This window comes from Parasteatoda tepidariorum, chromosome 3, assembly GCF_982258835.1.
Source record: "Parasteatoda tepidariorum strain Cologne lab strain chromosome 3, Ptep-v5.0, whole genome shotgun sequence".
NCBI lineage: Eukaryota > Metazoa > Arthropoda > Arachnida > Araneae > Theridiidae > Parasteatoda > Parasteatoda tepidariorum.
The window spans coordinates 23,188,643-23,210,982 of record NC_141757.1 but is presented as its reverse complement, the minus strand read 5'-3'; the positions used below and the strand labels follow the sequence as shown (position 1 = coordinate 23,210,982).

Below are 22,340 nucleotides of genomic sequence, written 5' to 3'. Positions count from 1 at the left end.
TTTTAAGAATATTTCTAAAATTTTTTTTTTAGTTGGGTTTAACAATAAAAAAAAATGGCTCTTTGTAGCGATTCAGAAAACCGGAAAAATCAGTTATCCGGAATAGCGATGGTCCCGATCGTTCCGGATAATCGGTTCCCTACTGTAACAGGAATTTTTATTTTTTGTAAAAATTCCTATTGTGTCTGTAATGATTTTTGTTGCAAGCATCTATTATTCTTTTTTTTTTTTATTCTATCTGTAAATTATTATTCTATCTTTAATGTCTGAATGTCCTATTGTTCATGCCAAAAGGGCAATGCTGTGAGTTTATGGCATTTTATCAAGGACTTTTTTTATTATCTCTTTTAATATTTTGTTAGTTTCTTTTTTATAACTGGTATGTTGCTCTGACCAGTTCGAATCAATTTCTAATTATCAATTCAAAATATGGTAGCAGCGATTTGCTAAGCTGTTAAGTTTTATTGAATATTTGATAATTGCTTTAGCTAAGCTCTTTGAGCTTAGACAATGTATTGAGTGTAAATAGTTTTGTTTTTCAAAATAAATAATTTTTTATAAATTGACGATAGATATTTGTGTTTGCACTTGATCTATAGCAAGCATATATGGCAACGTTACTTTTAAAAAGTAACGAGTAAAAGTACAAGTATTTTTAAAAAAAGTAACGAGTAAAAAGTTCTTATTTTAAAAAGTAACGAGTAAAAAGTACAAGTAAAAGTACAAGTACTAAACAAAAAAAGTAACGATTTAAAAGTACATTTCTAGGAAATCGAAAATTCAATGTAACTTAAAAATTTTATTGAATAATATTCTTATGCTCTTTAATGTTTTTGCAAAATTGTTATTTATTTAATTATTTTTAATTTTGAAAGTTATGGATATTTAATTTAATTTATTATTAATTTAATTTATTTTTAATTTCGGAAGAATATTATAATGTAATTTTATAATATAATCGTATAATATAATTTTAAAATCAAATATAATTTTAATATCAAACTTTTTACGGACTTGCACGAAAAAGAAATTTTATCTATTGATTTTAATTTTTAGTTTATTATTTTTATTTATTTAAATTACCATTGATTTAAAATTGTTTTACTCTTTAGAAGAGCGTTTTAAGAGCACAAACCTAAACAAAGCAAACACGGGGTTTCAGATAGCTTTGTGAGCTTTGAGCTAGTAAAAAATAATTGAATGTGCAGTATAAGTTGAAACAGAAGGTATTTAAACACGAAGTTAGGTGTGAATGCATATATATTGCACATTAATTTTATAAATTAAGAAAACGTAAACATTTTTTTCTAATTTAAATTTTTTAAATTTTTTTTTTAAATTTTTTTTTTTAGAAAGCTTATTGAGTTTTAGAAAAAAGTAACGATTTCATTCGATATTTCCGTTACAAATACTTGTACTTTTTTCCTAAAAAAGTAACGAAAGTACAAGTAAAAGTACTAAATTTAAAAAGTAACGAAGTACAAGTAAAAGTACGTACTTTTTACTTGTACCGGCGGTACAAGTATCGAAAGTAAAAGTACTGCCATATATGATAGCAAGTCATTACTTAAACAGAAAAAAAATGTTGATGGTGTTCATTGATTTTTGAAACTGAACTATTTTTGGATAAGAAAGTTTGAATTAGGTAAATTTAAATATGGAAATTATTCGCTTTATAATGGTTATGTTCATTTTAATAAAAGAGCGTTGCAGAAGAAAATATTTAGTAATATTTTAAAATTCTTCACTAAAATGTTTCTTAACATATTTTTCCTCAAAGTTTCTAGATTGATCTATTAATGTTGATTAACTGAGTAACAAGGAATAAATAAATGAGGGATATACTTACCCTGGCATCTGTTACTTTAAATTCTCTCAGTATGTATTGAGGCATGTTGTATTCTGTGATTGGATCTACAACATAGTATAAGTACCTTTGAGATCTCTCATTTGGCCAGTACTGATGGCACTTCTCCTGGAAAAACAAGTACTTTTCTTTATAACTAAACGTCAATAAGTACTGTTTTAAATTGGATACTCATTACCTCTACATTATTACAGGAAAGAAAAGTTTTTCAAGGATTTGAGATTTTCAGAATTTTAAGATGTAATTTGTTTGAAACAGTGCTTCTCTTATTTTGTGTTCTTACAGCATTTGTAGTAGATTTACAAAAAGGAAAGCAATAAGTTTTATTACGTTTATACTTTTGTTTCTGTGTTACTTTTTATTTTGCTAATTAATGATAGCGTTTTTTATTTACTAGTAGGCTTAAAAAAATTGCAGTTAAAATAAGACTTTGAAGTGCTTTGCCATATTTATTTTTTAGGCATAACCCATTTTTGTGAATGTGGTGTTTTGTTCCTCAAAATTAATTAAATTTGTCTATGTTTTTGGTAGTTTTTAGGTTATTTTTTTTATTTAAAAGTAAGGAAAAATAAGTATTATTTAAAAAAATAAACCAAAAGATTATAACTTTCTGTAACTACTGAATTTTAAAATTGTGATGCCATTATGGGCATTACATGATTCATAGCTTTTAAACTCCCTTTATTTTATAAATTTAATCATGTTTTATTCTTTTTTTAAAATAAAATAAATAGCATCAAAATCTATTTTCAACCTTTTTTTCTTCAACAACATTAAACATTAGCATTAAGTGTTATTTACCTTAAATTTCAACAAATTTGCGGCCTTAAATTTAATAATCTTTAAATATTAACATGACATGAGATATCACGAGGTGGACTGAATTGGTGTTAGTTAGAGCAGTGTCCTTTACCGATAACGCGCCTATAATGGATCTATCCTGTACTCCAAAGCGTTGATAAAATACTTTTCATGGGCAGATTTATCTCCCAGGGACTGTTCTTCATTCATATCATGTAAAAATTTATGATTTTACTTGAAATGTCACTTGTTTAAATTAATCAGTGTAATTACTCCATTTTGAAAAAAAAAAAGTGTAATAAATTCCTTTTGAATTGGAATTTTAGATAACTAAAAAAGAAATAAATTGTATAAAACTTCCAAAAATTCATACATAAAATTTGAAAGGTTCCCATTAAGAAAGGGGGTGACAAAATGCTTTTTTCCCCTCATATTTCTTCAAAACTTAGGGATAAAAATCCTTGTTATTCTTAGTCGAAATTGAATTTGAAAAAGAAAAACTCACCCTTCCAAGCTCTTTTAATTTGGTTAGCATGACTATAATGTTGCAGTTGTGTTCCCACAGCATTCTCCAAAAGTCTTCGGTGGTCTCCGCCAGGGGACCCTGCGTTGCTATATAAGCATTTTTATCACGATATCCCTTCAAAAATAATAATACTTCATTACACATTGAAAACTGTATTAATCACTGAAACATTTTAATAAAGTTTTTTAAGTGGCTAGAACATATATTTTTTTCTTTATGCACATTGTAGTAAAATATATGTTATATACCGCTGTGAATTATCAAGATTGAATTCAGTATAGTCAAATATTGTGTCTATTTTCCCAGCTTGCTTGAGAATTAAAATTTTTTAATTCATATAAATAACTTCCAATGACTTAATTTTCTAGCATTGAAAGATTATTTATAAATTTCACTTCTTTTATTTATGAAACACGTGGGTATACGTTTGTTTAATGATAAATTTTTTTTTGTCTTAAAAAATATTGACATATTTTCAGACCAGGCAATAAAAACTTCGATTTATAAATTGCGTCAGAATGACGTCATGCACCCATGCATTTTCTGCATGTTACGTCATTCGTCACATTTTTTCCACCTAGTCATAGAATAAACTTATTAATGTTTCAATATTAGGAAATTTTTACAAAAATCGGATAAATCGAAACGAAAAACGTATCAGTCTAATTTACGAAAAGTAAATTATTACATACTATTTTTCAAATGGAGGGTTTCGCATTTAGGAAAGTTAGTATAAAAGTTACTCCTTGATATACAATTTCCTTAATATTCAATTACTCCTTAATATACATTTACTCCTTAATATACATTTTCTCGTCTTTTTTCTGCGAGGAAAATAGTAGGCGAAGGGACGTCTTTAAGGTGTCGTAAAAGCTCAATCGGTTATTAAATAGAAATAAATAGTAGGTTAATTTTTTATACTTACGTCTATATAGTTAGCATTGATATAGTCTGACCCATCTACTCCTCTAATTGGCTGCAGGCACACTCGCGTGGATTCATCTGCATCAAGTATGAAAAAAAGAGGTCTATTTATCCAATGGACATGATATTCGAGATTAATTTATGAATGAAAAATAATGATTTTATAAATAAAAAATCCTGCCGCATTGGTTCTTGTATAGGAGGGACTAAACTATCAAAAACTTAAAACGGCGTTTTTCCTAATCGTGGGCCCGCTAACATCTTTTAATTTTTACTCGCACAAATTTCCCTGAATGATTAAAATTTTGTTTAGTATGATTAGATTTATAGATTTTGTTACTGAGACGATGTTTGAGGAAAAGCACTTAAAGACTCGATAGTTCTGGAGGGACGACTCTTTCAACTTCGTACGACAAATGCTCAGTAGGATTAATCTCCAGCATGTTCCTTACAATATGTCAAGAAGCATTATATTGCTGAATATACCCTTCACCATTGGAATAAATGATGAGTATTACAGGATGTTCTTGGTCAGCGCTCCTGTGGCACAGCCGGTTAACGCTCACACCGCTGGTTGGAGAGCTGGAGGTAGTGAGTTCGATTCCAATAGCTGATAAAACAACTGGCGAGTATATGCAACAAGGTGCACTCTAAATCTGTTGTTGCTAGAAGTCCTCTAGTTGGTTGTGGTGTGGCAATTCTGAGAGAAGGGTACCAGCTCATGCGCCGTTCATGTCGTCTGAGTCAAAATTGCGTGGCATTCTTACCATGCCCAATAAAAGATAAGAACCCTAAAAACGGGGCTAGGTGCTTGGCCATGGTTGGGTGATGATGATGGTCAGTATGGGATGTTTAAGTATGATGCCTTATTCAGACTATTATGCACACTAAATAAACGTGCTCAACATACACTTAGCCTTTTAGCAGAATCTCTGTGATGCAATAAATCATTTGCATAAGACTGTCAGTTAGTTATTATAAGGCGGCTACTCAGTGTATGCACGCTGTTAAATTTTGTTTCTAATTTCGATACAAATCAAGTTATCTGGACTGCTGATAATAATTGAAGACCAAGGCGGTTGAACAGTTTTATTTTTCACAGAAATGACGATTGGGTCGACAATTGTTGCATTTTGACTAATCAATAACAGGAAAAATCGGTTTTCCTTGAGTTATTACACTGTAAAGATGGGCCGGTACTGTGGAAAAACTCTTCCTTTACGCGTGCCAAATAATTTTTCTTCGAATCAGCTTTTATGAACATAAACCGTTCTTTCCCCATGGTTTGTCTCAATTGTCTTTAATCAGGACCTCCTTAATAAGGTCCCCTGGTCTTACTTGCATTTACTCTCTTAAAGTTTCTTCTTTCAACTGGTTTAAATACAGCTCAGAGTTTGTTGAATAATGTTATTATAATATGCTTTTACTTATGATGATGCTATTAATTTAATATAAATATACTTTTTTAGGAGACTTCTGAAAAAACAACAACATGTTATTGTCGGTTATAAGAATATGATATTAATTTATTTCGTCTATTCTTTCAATGAAGCAGCTGATATCGAACAAATTATTTAAAATAATAATTTCATATTTAATGAAATAAAGATTATACTGCTGATTTTTTTCAAGTTCACTAAAATGCTGCTTAACTTGTTTGCCCACTTATACAGAATTATTATATTAATAGATTATGTTATTTTGCCGACATTAAAATATTAGTTAAACATTTAGAAAGAGGTGATTAATGATACTTACATGGAAGTATATTCATTAGTCTGTTTTTAAATTTGTTAACTGGTAGATTGGCACTCACGAATTTTATAGATTTACCATTAATTATGCTGAGTTTCTGTAAGAGTTAACACAGTGTTAATAGCATGTAAAAAAATAACAACATTACATATAACATTATTAATAAGCACTAAGGTTAAAAATACGAGTTTTATATGCAATAGCAGCATAGTAATCGATAATTATTTGCGAAAATGTTAGAAACTGTATACTTTTTTATTTAAATTATGTGAGAAAATTAATGATGATTAAATTAATGAATTAAATTAATAAATTGAATTAAATTATGATTAAATTAATGAATGTCATTAATAACTTCTACAGAAGATTCCATAAGATTTGTTAAGATTTTGTTAAAAAGATTATTTGAGCAAATGTTTGTATTGTATTTTAGTAACTTGAAAAAGGAATATAATAAGTTGTCAGGATGCGTAGCCAAATTGTTTAACAAAAAATAAGCACCTTTCAAGCACTCAAAAAATATTTTTAAGCACTTTAAAAAAATATAATTAGGCTAGGTTGGAAAGTTTTTGACAATTATCTTGTTTTAACCGTCATGTCGAAAGAAAAAAAAAAAAGCTTTTTGACATTGTTTTTGACAATTGTCAAAAATCATGAAATTTTGAATCATGTATAACGAATTGCGTTTTCATACGCTACGGACTGACAATACGCCGAAATAGATTGATTGGGTTTGAATTAATTGTGAAAACGTTAAATAGAACTATGTGAACTGTGTCTTTTTGCATAATTCGTAGCGAAAATCAACATGGTAAAGGAAAAATCTCATTTTAAAAGAGGGAAAACTAAGCACTTTTTAAAAAAACCCAATAAAAAAAAGCATTTTTAAGAAACGAAATAAGCATCTAAAGCACGTAAATAATGAAAATAAGCACCTAAAGCACGTAAAGGAAAAATCTCATTTTGAAAGAGGGAAAACTAAGCACTTTTTAAAAACGCCCAATGAAAAAAGCACTTTTAAGGGCTTTTAAAAAACGAAAATAAGCACCTTTAAGCACTTTTTAAAAACGCTACGCACTCTGGTTGTTGAGAGCTAAATTAATTGGTTTAAAAGTAAACTTTGCAAGAGACAGCGCCAACTTAATGGGATTATACATAGGGGGAAGTAGGGTAAGACCAGGTAGCCAAGATTCGAGGTCCCATTGGAGCTAATCTGTTCTGCTGAGAAACTGTCAGATTTAATCAAGATATTCATTGTTTAATTGTGTACAATATATCATCCCTGAAAAGTAATACATCTACTACATTTTTTAATAAATTATTTTTTTTCTAGAAAAAGTCAAATTATCCGGTCTTACCCCACTAGCGTATTACGTATTAGTGTTACGTATCTACATTTTATGTGCAAAAGTAATATCTCTTTCAGCGTTTTATAATGTTATAGTATGAAAACATCAAGCATCCAATTATCACTATCGTAATGGACGTAACTAGTTCAAAATATAAATTCTATCGCATACTTACTTTAAATTCAAGCTCCATACCGGTACATCCTTCTCCGTGGATGACTTGCAGGAGCTGTTGTATATGTGTATAGAGGCTACGAGCGGGGACCTCTGTGACACCCGCTATGACAGCCTCCAGGACGGAGTCGTGGGTGAAGACGTACTGGTCCTCCGTCTGAACCATGTAGTTACGCTGAGCTCTGAGACACGTCACGTGTCCGTAGATGTCCACTGTGGTCTCGTGCTTCAGCCTCTCCAGCATTGAGTCTATCACTACGAAGCAACCCGTTCGGCCGACGCCAGCACTGTAACAAAATTGAGGTTAAACGGAATTAATACTTATAACACAAAGTTTGGTCATATTTCATACCATAGCTTAGTTAAAATAATATCCACTGGCAAAAACTCATAAAATTGTGCAGGGTCTATAAAATTGTGCTTGGTCCTCAAGGCCGCGGAATTCTCTCTTCATGGCCAACGGTGTATGTAAAATGAGCCTTTCTAACTCTAATACCCTATGATCATACAGACGTGATCTCAATACACAGGGATGTGATTCTTCCGCGGATTCGCGGATTTCCGCTTTTTGTCAGATTTTTCCATTTTTCCCGCTATTTCCGCGGAAATTGTTTTTTGAACTAGTTAAAATATTTTATGAGGAATTTTTTTTTGTTGAAAATTCAGTCTTCGAAATAAAATAATTATATTTATTTACGATTTTCGAAGATAAACAGAAAATTCAAACTATGTCCTAGCTGCTAACCCTTCCGTAATTTTACTTATTTTAGCTATTTTCTCCTCTTTTACACACAGAAAATAAGATTTTCCGTATTTTTATTCGTCCGCCGGATAGCTCGTATTTTCGCAATTCAGACGTCGTGACCCTGTTGTTGAATCTTGAAAATTTCTATTTATTAGGTCTAAACAAAAACAATACTAACAAGCCTTTTAGAAATCCCAAGTCCAGACTCTGCAAATATCTCGATTGGTATTCACGCGATTTTAATATCAATCATCGATTTTCGTGTTTACCTGATTTAAAAGTTACGCATTGCGATCCTTATTTACGCTATTTAAACATCGTGCATTATGATTCTTATTTACGAGATTTGAAAATCCAATATCGCGTTTTGCATTTATGCATTTTTAAAATCGCGATTTTATTATCAAACATCGATTTTCGTAATTACCGGATTTGAAAGTTGAACGTTGCTATTCTTATTCAGCCGATTTAAATATCGTAAATTGCGATTCTTATTTACGAGATTTAAAAATCCAATATAGCGATTTGTATTTATACGCTTTTAAAACTCTATGTAGCGATTCGTATTCATGTGAGCTTAAAATCCAATGTCGTGATTCGCTATTGCGGTTGTAATATCAAACGTCGATTTTCGTAATTATACGTGCTTTAAAAATTAGACATTGTGATTTGTATTCACGCGATTCAAAAATTATGCATTGTGATTCGTATTTACGTGATCTAAAAATTACGCATCATGATTTGTATTTTCGAATTTTTTAAAATTTGATATAGAGTTTCATATTCATACAATTTTAAAATTAATCATCGGGATTTATAATCACATGGCTAAAATCGCACTTTTTTCGTCAAATATCGATATATATATATATTCTTTCTTTCTTGGATTTCCTCTCTTTTACTTTCTGACTACTCTCATTCCTGAATATAGTTCTCTTACATTTCGTACTACCACGTACACGTACTCTTTAGTGCGTATAAACTCGGAGCGTACGAGTATGGGGAAGTGTGTCCGTCTCCTTTCGCCGATCCTGAAGGGGCTAAATTGACTGGCCAACAGTAATAAAAGCTAATAAATTGTTGTTAGAGTTAACAAGAAGTAGAACTTTCGTCAGAATAATCTTAGAGGAAGTTCTGCAGGATTATATTTCCAGAAAATAATTTTGTGATCATTTAATATTTAAATTTTTATCAAACAAAAATAGGGATTGCACCTACCTGCAGTGAACAATAATGGGTCCCATATCCATGGGATTCATGGCTTGCACTCTCCGCAGAAACATAAGGAATGAGGTGGGGTGATCAGGAACACCGTGATCCGGCCAGGCTGTGAACTGGAACTGCCTGACTTCTCGTTTTTCAGGAAATCCAACCTTAAGAAACAAAAAAGAATACTTAGTTATCTCAAGTGGTCAAGAGCTGGAATTTGAAAGAAGAAAAAAATTATACAATTAAATGTTAAGAATCAAATCAATTATCTACAGCAAGAAATGAAGGAGATAAATATCTCTAGAGTTAATTTACTAGAGCAGGAATTCAATAAGGTATAAGACTGCATATAGTCTATAAGCTACAACAGGGACTGAAGAAGATAAGCTTCTTTGGAATCAATTAGCTACAGCAGGAACTCAAAAAGGTAAGACTGCCTAATAAAGCAGGAATTCAAGTAGATAAGTCTCTATAGAATTAATAGGCTATACCAGGAATGAAAGAAAGTAAGCCTGGCCTATAGTCCTTAGCTACAGCAGGAACTTAAGACTAAGATTATCTAGAATCAAAGCAGGACTCAAGGTAGTCTCTTACTGTCTATAGTTGGCTGTAGCAAGAAATTAAGATTCATAGCTGATAAGCTGCACTAATAAATCAAAATGTTAATGAATAAGAGTCGCTGGCGTTCAACTTTTGAGGGGGTCCGTATTGAAAAACGCAATCACACTAATTCTTTAAATTTCATCCATAAAAAAATATTTTTTTAACTTGTTACGCATCTGCAAAAGATTAATCTCTCTCTTAATATTACCTTTCTCAACTTTGATGATAATTCATGAAAATTCTCTTTAATTCTCTAAAATATATATTTTAATTATTGATGGGACTTTTATTCACCATATACACCAGCTAACAACGTCTATGCGTCATTACTTCCGAGTGCTATGCTGGAAAAATTGTTCTTATGGACATGGACACCAACACACAGCTCCGCATGACAGATACAAAGGCAACGCACCACGAAATGTTCCTCTGAACCATGAATTTCTTAATATAATTTTTGGATATCTTCCATGGCCTAATATTAATATTCGTTGCTTAGCAACAATTGCTAAGAAATGGACTGAGAAGAAATGTTCTTGAGCATCATAGAGAACGATCGCTTGTTCATAAAGACAATTTTTATGTTGCTGTGTATATTTTCAATAAAAATTTAAGTTCGAACTTACCCTCTGTAGATAAAATGTTCTGATGCAGTAGCCTGCCAGTTCGACAATATCGGCAAAAGATACATACATCACTCCATAAGTTTCTGTTCCTCGATTTGGCCAATACTGATCGCACTAAAAATAGAGCCAAAATTATGACTTAATTAATAAAGACTTAAAATACTGAAAATTACATATAATCTCAATATATAGCCGCCATAAACTCGAGTATTTCTTTATAAATTGACAAAACTATAGTTATTTGTTTTGTTAGCTTGTCTTAAGTAATAATTTAAGTAGTGTTAAAAAATCAGTTGTGCGTTAAATGTTTATTCAGATTCAATTTGTTAGGTTGTAAGAAAAGTAATGTTGAATACTTTGTTATACGTTAAGTATTTAGAATAATTTTGTATTTTTACAGAAATAAAAACTTTGTTTACACTGATTATTGATGACCCAGCTTGCCGTTTTCGAGCAACAGCATATTATCTATATACATTATACAATACTCAAGTTATGGTTAAAGAGGTGCGTAAGGCAGTAGTAAAACACGCGATGGAGTACTGGGATGAGTTTTCTATTTTATTTCACAACAGAACAGGAAATAATTATAATTCTGCTGTTGCTATGTTGAAATGTCCCGAATTCTTCCTTAAGGTGGTTTGTGTGATTTAATAGCTGCCAGACATATTTGAAATTATTACTAATATTCAATACACAAAGAACTTTGACCTTATCTCGGACATCTCTTGAATATAATTAAAATTGAAATCATAGTGCTTTCGCACGGGCAACAGCTAGATGGTTGAAAAATTTGGTTAATAATGTTTAAACCTCATTAAGTGCCGGGATAGCCTGGTCGGTAGGGCGTTGGGCCCATGTCCGAGAGTTCGTGGGTTCGAACCCCGTCGGTCGAAGACTCCCCGTGTAGTAAAGTGACTGATGCACGTTAAATCTGTCGAGTCGCAAAAGTCCTCCATGTTCCCATAACAAATCAATACCTCTGGGGGTACTGGATTGGAGATCGATCGTTCTCTGATTCAGGTCAAAATTACGATCTGTGGATGAATGAATGGATGTATGAATGGGTCCGGCCTATAAAACGGGTGCGACGTATGGTGTGGCAGAAGTCGAATTCTTGGCCATAGATGGCGCCACTGAAAAACAAGAAACGCTCACTCTGCCTTAAATTTGCTCAGTTTCACCAAGCAGGCTTGCCCGTGTGACCAAGTACCATTAGAAACAACAACAACAAACCTAATTAAGATGTTAGGAAGAGGGGTTGAAGAATTAGAATATTTAAATACTGTTATTCTTAATTTATTCATTCTTACAACTCCATGGGATGTAAAAAAAAAAAAAAAAAAAAAAGAATTTTGTGTTTTACGTAAGCATTAATCATATTTCTACCCCTTCTCAACCAAAATAAGAAAATCACAAAAAAAAAAATATTACAATTAGAAAGTAGTCTTGAAGTATAACTTGCATCTACGAGGTTTATATTATTGTTAAAATTTATAACATTAATCCATCTGTAAACAAAATTAAAATATTTTGTATAATATTGAAATTCATATTTATTATAGATTTAAAAAGAAAATGAGTTATAGATTTAAATTACAAGGAGATCTATTCAATAAATACATTAATCATAAAATCTTGTTCATTTTATAAATAATCAAACATTTAATCATTCGTTTTTACCTCCGTATAACAATGTATACATATTTCAAAATAAATACGTATTTTTAGAAAAAAATATGTTTTACAAATCTAGGAAAAGTTTTTTGTCTGCTCCAAATCAGAAACATTTTATTCATAAGCAGGTTCACGATAGAAAATTAATATTCATGAAGATCACTAGAGAAAATCAATATTCCAACCTCTATCTCGAAGAATTAATAGCCTTTGGAAAGCAAGTTTTATTTCATTGTGCATGAAATTAAGATTTTAGAACATGTAAAAGACTTATTCGAATAGTGGTTTAGTGCTCGCGTTGAGAAACAGAGCCTTGGATTTAAATGGATATATTGTTTTTCCTTATCGTTTTTGATTTGTGGATCTCTTTGTTTTGCATTAAAAACAAGGTGTTTTTCTAGTTAGGTACTAGTTAGTATAGGATGTGTACTAGTTTTAAAATGAGACAGAAACGACTTGTATGAACATGATAGTTTGGTTAATTCAATTTTATTTCTATGTAGAGAGTTGTGCCCTATTCATATAAAGTTTACATATTTAAATTTTAAGTAACTTTTAAATTAAAATTCAGATTTTTCCTTAACTAAAGTAAACTTTATTTCATTCATACATTAAATAAAGTTAAGAGTTGTGGGACGAAATAAACAAGCAAAAATTTACAAAGTGAAATCCTGCTTCTTTATTATTATTATTAAATTTACAGAGATTGTTAATAATATGGAATATCTATGACATATAAGGCGAAAAAAGAATTTATCGTTAATATTATGGTGGTTTAAAAATATTTTCTATGCAAAAATATAGTTTAGAAACGCTATCTAATTGAACTGTGTCAACACTAAAAATATTTTTACTTGAAGAAGCAATAGTTGATAAAATAAATATGTGCTAAAAGTTATCAAAACTAAATTAGGAATTACGATAAGCGGTTTATAGATTTTAAAAAAAAAAATACGTATAGTACGGGATGCCACCAAAATCATTGAAAATTTGAGAAAAATTAGTAAAGTAATCGAAAGAGATTAAAATATACGATTCACTGCTTTCTGCTCAGGAGATCAGCGATTTTATTATCAAGTTTCAAAATTAGATACAAAGCTTCTCAACAGATGGCGTTAATGACTTGAAAACTATAAAAAAATATCATCTGCTGTTGGCCATTAACTGAAATACTTAAGCAGGTTTCTGTCAGTTTTGATTTTAGACAGTGCCACGTAGTTGCCGTAAATGGTCTTCATTTTGTAAACATTGCTTATAATTACTGGGAGGCTCTTTTCCCTACTCGCTCAGTTCACCAACCCCGGTAATTGTTTCTCATTCATCATTGTTATTTTTCTGTTAAACGTCAATATTTTCCACAAAAGCACAGAATATTTTGTTTCAGAAATACACAATTGTTGCTCGAAGTTTAATGTAAGAGCATTTTATTAACGTGTTAATCATAACGAACCTGTATTTGAAAACTAATAATCTGAGCTCGAAAAAAAAGTTTAACTTAAAGAACGCAAAATGTGCAACCTAATACGAAATGAACGAGAAGTAATTTAACACGTTGATGAAATTTATAACAATTCAAATAGAAAACGTTTCATATCACTCTTTATTAAGTTTTTATTACTTTTAAAACTTTCACTACAAATGCTGAGATTTACATCTGACAATACGTAATCTCTCTTTCTTTTTACTACTTTTGATTGACATATATAGGAGCGAATGTTTATAAAATTAAGATATCGCGAGAGAAAACTTTTCTTCAACAATGGATTAATAGTCAATAGTTAAAGGAAAAAAGCAGAAAAAAATCTCGAAAAAAACAAAAAATAACTTAAATTTGCAATAACTTTCGAACAAAATGAAATTCCGAAACAAAATTTGCGTTAAGTTTACAAATAAAAATGCACTTTCGGAACGTCAAATTTTGACTCCGTAGATGCATTTCAGCGGGCTACAGATTGACCAAACATGTTTTTTTCCCTTTTCAAGTTAGACAGTCAATAAATAATTCCCAAACTTATTGTCGAATCTTAATTTTTTATTTATTTCATCGCACTTCCACTGCTTTTTTTTTTTCACATACCTCCGTAATTTTAAGTTTTATAGGTTTGTGCTGCAAAGCAAAATGTAACTTAAAGCAAAAAAAGCACTTAAAATAAAAACAACTTCAGAAACAAATTGGAATTTTGAAAAAAAAAAAAAAAAAAAACTATGAGATACATAAATATGATCATACATAAATAAATAGATTTATTCATCGTTCCTAAATAAATATAATCATTTCTACTTGCGGCTGTAGAGCGGCTCGTCTGGTGCTTAAGTTTAACGGTTAATAATTTTTAAACTAATAATCGAATGTTTATTTTTTTGTGTTTCTTGTGCATTTTTCTACGCATCTTTGTAGTTTCAAGTTTCTAAGTCATAGTTTTTGCGTAACAAAAAAAAAAAAAAAAAAAAAAAACATTAACATCTAAAACGGCATTGGTGTTGGCGGTTTTTAGAGCGTTTTATAATAGAAAGAGATCCTATGTTACTCGCTCCATCTGTTGACAAACTTTAGAAAGAATTGTGAAACTTAGTGTGAATAAGTATCTAGTTTCCGGAACATAGCAACGAAGTGTACATTTTTATTTGCCGTGTTACTTAAAAATCACCGGCCATTTTTTTTTTTAAATATTCTTAGCAAAATTTGATAGTATGACGCCTCTTCCGGTGACTCGAAAATAAACATTTTCGAGAAGGTTGTTTAACGTCTTTATTCAAATTTTTTTCCCTTTTGTTTCATAATCGACTTTGAGTTTCCAGTAGTTACACATTCCACAATGCTGGTAATCGCATATGCATAATTGTCTAGAATCTCCATAATCAACCTGTATGAGTCATGAAAATAATGACGTCTTAATTACAAGAATACGCTTTGCAATTCAAAGCCAAATTCAATAGTTAATACTTAAACGGAAGTTAACATTCAAGTAAACTTTTACAATAAATAGTAGTTAGGAAGTCTTACTTTAATTCTAGTTCTTTCTTCTAATTTAGTCATCATGACTATAGTAGCACTTCTTTGCTCCCAAACCATTCGCCAGAAGTCGCCAAATGTTTCCGGTAAAGGCCCCTGAGTTGCAATGTAAGCTTTCGGTCTACGATATCCATCGCAGTAGTTGGCGTTAATGTAGTCTGAACCAGGTATTCCGTCCAATGGTTGCAGTATGACTCTACTGTGGTCGTAAGCAATGACATTGGCGTAACGATTCTTTGGCTTGTTGATCTCAAGATTGGAGTTCTCCCATGTAAACTGCTGTCCGGGCTCAATAGACTGAAAAAAAAAAACAAAACATAGTTATATTATATAATGTGCAAAATATTAGTGAATTTGTACAGCGCGTGTACACTTGAAAGTCTACGTATCAAATTTTGAACTAGTAATCAAAATATCACATATTAAAGCTCTGATGAATGAATGAGTAGTTGTTTATTTTCGTCACACTGGAGCTGCACAATAGGTTATTGGCGACGGTCTGGGAAAAATCCTTGAGGGTGATCTCATATAGCCTACTACGTCTGTCGATAATGTATCAATTATTCAAACAATTCTTCATGATCAATCCACAACCGCAATATCCTTTAATCGTTTTAAGCAGTGTATTTTATCACTAATTAAGTAAAAAAAAAATGTACTGTTATTCTATTGGCTTGTTTTTATCAGTTAATATAATTCAGTCTCATACCCTCCAACTTATGAGGATTTTGAAAATAATTCTTTCTAGTGGTAGCGAACCAAAGTAGACATTTTTAAAGCAAATGGATCTCTCATAAAACTTTTATCAGAACTTAAGAATCTAGCCATATGGCCTGCACTTTTATAAGTAATAGTGGACAAGTTACGCTAAAATAAATTTTTTTTAAATATTAGGACATTAATTTTGCTACCGTCTGGAACGAAAATTTCTGAAACTACGGAAATTCCGTAGCAGTTGGAGGGTATGCAGTCTTGCAGAGGACTGATCGTTAAGGTACGGTTCCCAGTAGATCACCGAAATATAGTATTACTGGCTGCTATTAGTGTGCAGGTGGGTGACCATTTAATTCAGCCTGTGAAGTGACCGAGGGTGTGTCGTATCGGTCCTCGTTATACTGTTTCACAGTAAAGTGCTTGACTTCGCGCGCAGGTCGTTGGGCTACCAGAGCGGGGAGTCATCCCCTCCGTAGAAGATAAAAATTGTAATGACATGTCTTCGGATCAACCTCAGGGATGTTTCCCAGACCATCGCCAATAGCCCATCGTGCAGCTCTAGCGCGACGTAAATAAACTACAGCTACGACACTATAATTCGAAAAGTAATTTTTGTGAAATAAATAGTACTATTGAACTTAAAAATAAGATTTTTATTAAATGATCTATTCTGAAAATATCTCTAACAAACCTTTCTATTTTCACAAACAAGACATAACCTGTGAAGAAATCGGAGCTATTTTTCCCGAACTAACGAAAATATTCTCACTGTTAACTTGTTACATTTCTAACAGCAAATAAAGCTTAACTATGCCATGCTTTACATTTATGGCCGACGATAACGATCTTAATTCAACGAAAGACACGGCAATCCTCGCCATAACAATCAATATTACCACACTCAAACTACCATAGATCTTCTTTATTAGGTTCCGACTGTTTCGGAAGTAATAGGAAAATCTACAGAATTCTACTGTGGGGAACATTCACATTCAGAAATGTGAACTTCAATTGCGTTTTCCAATAAAACTTTTTTTTAATATAGATTTTCTCCTTTTTGATTCATTTTATTTTTGAATGTGAAAAATTGTCCAAAAGGTTTATAAAGCAAGGAAATCAACAATAAAATAGCTTTATAAAAAGTTTCTATGTTTTCAAATAATATTAAAAGTTTGGAATGATTTTATTTGTTACACTGCAAACAATTGTGCACTAAAAATCTGTAAGTAAAACCTGTTCGGTTCTTTTTTATTTTTCAACTTTATTTCATTTTATATTATTAGCATTATTTTATTATATTATTAGGGTAGTTGAATAGCTGATCAAATTTTGGGTTTACGACTATTAATGTTCAACTTTGTAGCCTTGTAATTTTTAACCCAATCCAGAAGACAAGGGAACAGCTGGATCAAGTACTGGACGAATTTTGTCACCGTGGAGGACTTTTCGATGGAACTAAACCGCATTTGCATTACACTGGGAGGAAAACCACGAAAACCTTCCACGGTTAGCCTGACGGATAGGGGACTCTAACCTATGAACCCTCTACCACTGAGGATATTTTACGTCAGCATTGTGGTCGGTGTGAGTCTGGTGAGGGATATTTTACGTCAGCACTGTGGTCGGTGCGAGTTTGGTGCGGAATTCATATCGACCAGCCATGGCTAGGATTCGAACCCGGTTCACCTCAATGGAAGGCGAACGCTCTATCCTGTCAGTATTCTATTTCATCATTAGTTCCACAGTAAGGCACGGTTTACAGTAGATCGTCGAAGTCAAGCAATGAGTGAATGGGTGACCACTTTGATCAGACTGCGGAGGGACCAAGGGCGCACGGTATCCGTCCTCGATAAAGAATTTTACCGTAAAGTTATCGACTTCACGCGTTGGTCGTGGGGCTATTAAACCTGGGAAGCCATCCCCTCTACAAAGAATCAAAATTGTGATGACATGTCTTTCGCGATGTTTCTTAAGAGTGTCGCCAAAAGCTCATAGTGCAGTTCTTGCGCGTGTAAATAAAATACTACTACTATTTCACCATTAAATGATTTTACGTTTTCCAGGTATCTCCCCATATTATAATAAATTAATATGCGATCATTTCCTTCGATGCATTAGGATCGATATGCATAGGATAAATATAATATCGATATGTATAGGATAAATATAATATCGATTTGTATAGGATAAATATAATATATGCATGGTATAAATATAAAATTATAGTTGCTGATAAGCATGATATCGATATGTATAGGATAACATTTAATATAGATTTCAGGGGTCTGTCCAGACATTTTGTGAAAGGTCCGTTTTTCGTGAAATTGTGAAAAAATTACTCACATTTTTTCAATCAGGGTCCGCTTTTATTAATTTGTGCAAATAGGGTCCGTTATTGCAAAAAAAAAACTTTTTCAAGGAGTTTTTAAATTGTAAAGACATACATGATAATGCTCAACACTGTAAAATTATAATTAAAAAAATTAAATTTTAAAAAATAAACAACAATTGCTGCTTCTAAATTAGAGATGCAACATACAAATATTTGGTATTTAGCCTATACTGCTGAACGCAGAATATTCATTTCGGACGAATAATGGAAGAATCGTCTGCCGAAGACAAAACTTAATTCGTTTACATCCATCTTTCTTGTTTTCTGCCCTGGAAAGGGTTTATTCGATTGACAAAATAATAATTAAGATAAACAAATTTGTGAAGGGTTTGTTTTTAAGTTAAAATATTTAGTGAAGGGTCCGTTTTCATGGAAAGATATTTTGTGAAGGGTCTGTTAACGGACCCAAATTTCTTCTAAACAGACCCCTGGATTTGTAGCATATATGTATGGGATAGTTAAATAATTTGTATTCTCACTTCATATTCCTGAGAAAAGAGCATGTTGTCATTGGTCTTCAATCGGTCAATGTGATTGGCTAATTCTGATACAGGTATAGGGGGATGACTGAGCATGGCTGGTGTCTGATAATTCATTCGCCGAATTTCCACGGGATCTGTAGGATGTGCAACCATTTCTCGATCTTGAACGTTCATCAGCAGTTTCATAGTTGTTTCACCAGCAGGTTGTTTGGCAAGTTGACGCCGCCTGACAGAGAGAAAGAAAATTGGAACTTTGAATATTCTATAAGTTTTAGGGAACGGGTATGGATATAAGTGGGTATCTAAACTTTTCAGACAAATAAAAATTAAATCAAGTTATTGCAATAATTATTTCTGATAAAGTTTGTAAAATCTCAGTTCAGCTCAAAGTTTTCCATTGATTACCAAATAAATTCTTTTTATTCGTTTTTGAACAATGTTTATAGACATATTAATAAAATGAAAAATCACTTGAATAAAAATGTAGACAAAATTAAATTTGTTTCCCAAAAAACTCCACATAGTTAAAATTTTTTCATCAATTTTCAAAAGTTCAATAAACTAATTTTTTTTCCGCATATTTCCATACGTTAATTGTTTCCCCCATAAAAGCGAGATATATGACAATAATAACAGAGTAATATAAATTGCAAGCTTTAGTTTAATATCATACATGATTCATCAAGCAAAGATAATTAAAATAATTAATATTAATTAGTATACTTTTTATTATGATTAAGACAACACAAAACAATTTGAAATTTAAGTCATGCATTATAAATGCGATTTTGAAAATTGTTTTACTGTTTTTAAATTCTTCTAATTTGCAAGAAAAAAATATAATTTATCAAAATTATAATCTTTTTTTCCTAACTATGCATAAAAATTATAGTTAAGATGGTAAAAATTAATAAGAACATAAAAAATATGTTATCAATTTGACCCAGAATTTTTATTAAACATATTATTTTCATTATTTCGTATTAATTTAGCTCAAAATAAGTAAAAAATATTAACATTTAACATTTTAATAATTTATGGTTATAAAATACAGCATGAAACAACAGTGTTAAATGGCATTACAACGGCATTAAATGTAATAACGGCATTAAATGTAAAATCTTTTAAATACGGCTAACTTCCAAATAATTTTTGCACTTGTTTGCAGTCATTTAGATCTAAGAAAAACAATTATTCATTATTGAAATTTCTTTAATTTACAAAATCAATTATTGATAAATCTTTGAATATGAATAAAAAAAATTATAAAACTACTTTTTTTGGATTTTATATCTTAATACTAATATAATTCCGATAATCTATTATATTTTTTAGTAACTATTAGACTGTTTTTTAAAATTAAAAAATACTAAAATATATTTATACTTGTAATTGTAACTTGAGTTGCTGGAAAAAATATATAAAAGGGACACTTGTATCTCATTTGCATCAAAGGGACTTAACTTAAACTAAACAATTTAAAAATATGGAATTTTTACAACACAAATGATTCTAGATTTTTTTTTAAAAAAACTTTTATATAAGCACGAAGTATGAAACAATAATTTGGCATCGCAAAAGTTCATGATTTATCAAATTTAAGTGGATTATCCATAAGAATATTAAGATTCAAAACAATTTTTTGAAGCTTGAAACATATGTTAACAAAATAACTTTTGAAAATCTTTACACTTCGAAATCCACTTTTAATATTTAAATGTAACAAAAAGAAGAAATAAAAAAAGCTATTTAAATATATTACCTTTCCTTCACAACAAGACACATAAAAATAATAGTTAAGATGATAAAAATCATGAGCACCAAAATAAGTACGTGATCTATCAAATAAAACAACAACATCCACCAAACATTTTCAGACTTGAAATTCATTTTCATTTAGTAACTTTTTAACCAGGGAAAAAAAAATAATTTTACAAGATAACACCAATAAAAACAGTGATGGAGTTACAAGATAACACAGAGATGGAGTTACAAGATAAAAGGAGGAGCGTGTTACCTCCTGAGGAGCACTAAGACGACGACGAAAGTGATGATGATGAGGAGGAGCAGAACAGGCGCCACGATCCAGATCACTCCGGCCTCCTCCGCACTCCCGTCTATCTCCGAAATGTCCGGTCGGTCAGTCTTGTCCCACATCCCACCGCTGCCCACCACGACCGGATGTCCGGGCGCAGCAGCCATGTCCAGACTTAAACTGTCAGAGAATGGACTGCTGGTGTAAAGACTCTGAAAGGAAAACATATCGAGGGATATGAGTAATAATATGAGTAGGGAAAAAAAATGGTGAAAAATCGATGAAAGGGGGAAAAATGTGTTTTGGGATAAGGATATTGAATTAACGATACAACAATACAAATGCTTCTGTCTCAAATGCTTTTCTAGGGTATTCAAGGGTTTTAAAAGGGGGTGATTCTTTTGGGCATTCGTCCAAGACGAGTGGGTGGGTGATCTCATGTTGAGTATAAAGGGGTGTTGAGGAAAAAGATTACAAAATATACAAAAAAGTTTTTTTCCCCTTTACATAAGTGTTTTTGTTTATATATTTCAGTTAAAAAAAAGTTGAATTTAATAAAAATATTAAAATAAAATAAAATTTAGACTTTTAATTAAATGAACAATTTAAAATTTAATTATTTGAGCGCTAGTCCGAATTTTTCTTCAAATTTTCTGCTGATAGCTCAACTAAATCAATAAACTAGTTTTAACTAAGTTCAAGATAATTTCAATAAATTTCCACGAGAAGCTAAATATTAATGAAGTAAAAAAATTGTTGCAGTTTTTCTTAAAATTTCGTTATTTCATATAGTACGTAAACAGCATCTTAATCAGGATAGCACTATCAGGGGTCTGTCCAGATATTTCGTGAAAGGTCCGTTTTTCGTGAAATTGTGAAAAAATTTCTCACATTCTTTCGACCAGGGTCCGCTTTTATAAATTTGTGCAAATAGGGTCCGGTTATTGCAAAAAACTTTTTCAAGGAGTTTGTAAATAGATAGACTTTTAATTTGTAAATAGATTATGCTCGGCACTGTAAAATTATAATAAAAAAATTAAATTTTCAAAAATAAACAGCAATTGCTGCTTCTAAATTAGAGATGCAACATACAAATATTTGGGTATTTAGCCTATACTGCTGAACGCAGAATATTCATTTCGGACGAATAATGGAAGAAGTCTGCCGAAGACAAAACTTAATTAGTTTACATCCATCTTTCTTGTTTTCGGCCCTGGGAAGGTTTTATTCGATTAACATAATAATGAAGATAAACAAATTTGTGAAGGGTCCGATTAAAAGAAAAATAATTCTGTGAAGGATCCGTTTTTAAGTTAAAATATTTTGTGAAGGGTCCGTTTTTCTGAAAAGATATTTTGTGAAGGGTCCGTAATTTCTTCTAAACAGACCCCTGACTATCGAAAATTATCATACATCTTACAGCAGATATCAAGATTACTTGCATGTAC

The 22,340-nt window shown here is 31.2% G+C and overlaps 1 protein-coding gene across 11 annotated transcripts in view; it reads right to left on the bottom strand.

The window, feature by feature from the left end:
* Positions 1–22,340, bottom strand: part of LOC107437287 (tyrosine-protein phosphatase Lar) — a 503,821-nt gene that overhangs the window by 4,160 nt on the left and 477,321 nt on the right. For all 11 annotated transcript variants that reach the window (XM_071177243.2, XM_071177266.2, XM_071177251.2 and 8 more), the window contains 10 exons: positions 20,875–21,104; positions 18,855–19,083; positions 15,261–15,566; positions 10,580–10,693; positions 9,360–9,514; positions 7,398–7,683; positions 5,877–5,970; positions 4,120–4,196; positions 3,174–3,308; positions 1,850–1,975 (listed from right to left, as the gene is read on the bottom strand). In XM_071177243.2, the coding sequence (XP_071033344.1) occupies positions 1,850–1,975; positions 3,174–3,308; positions 4,120–4,196; positions 5,877–5,970; positions 7,398–7,683; positions 9,360–9,514; positions 10,580–10,693; positions 15,261–15,566; positions 18,855–19,083; positions 20,875–21,104 (1,752 nt within the window). The remainder of the gene's footprint in view (positions 1–1,849; positions 1,976–3,173; positions 3,309–4,119; positions 4,197–5,876; positions 5,971–7,397; positions 7,684–9,359; positions 9,515–10,579; positions 10,694–15,260; positions 15,567–18,854; positions 19,084–20,874; positions 21,105–22,340) is intronic.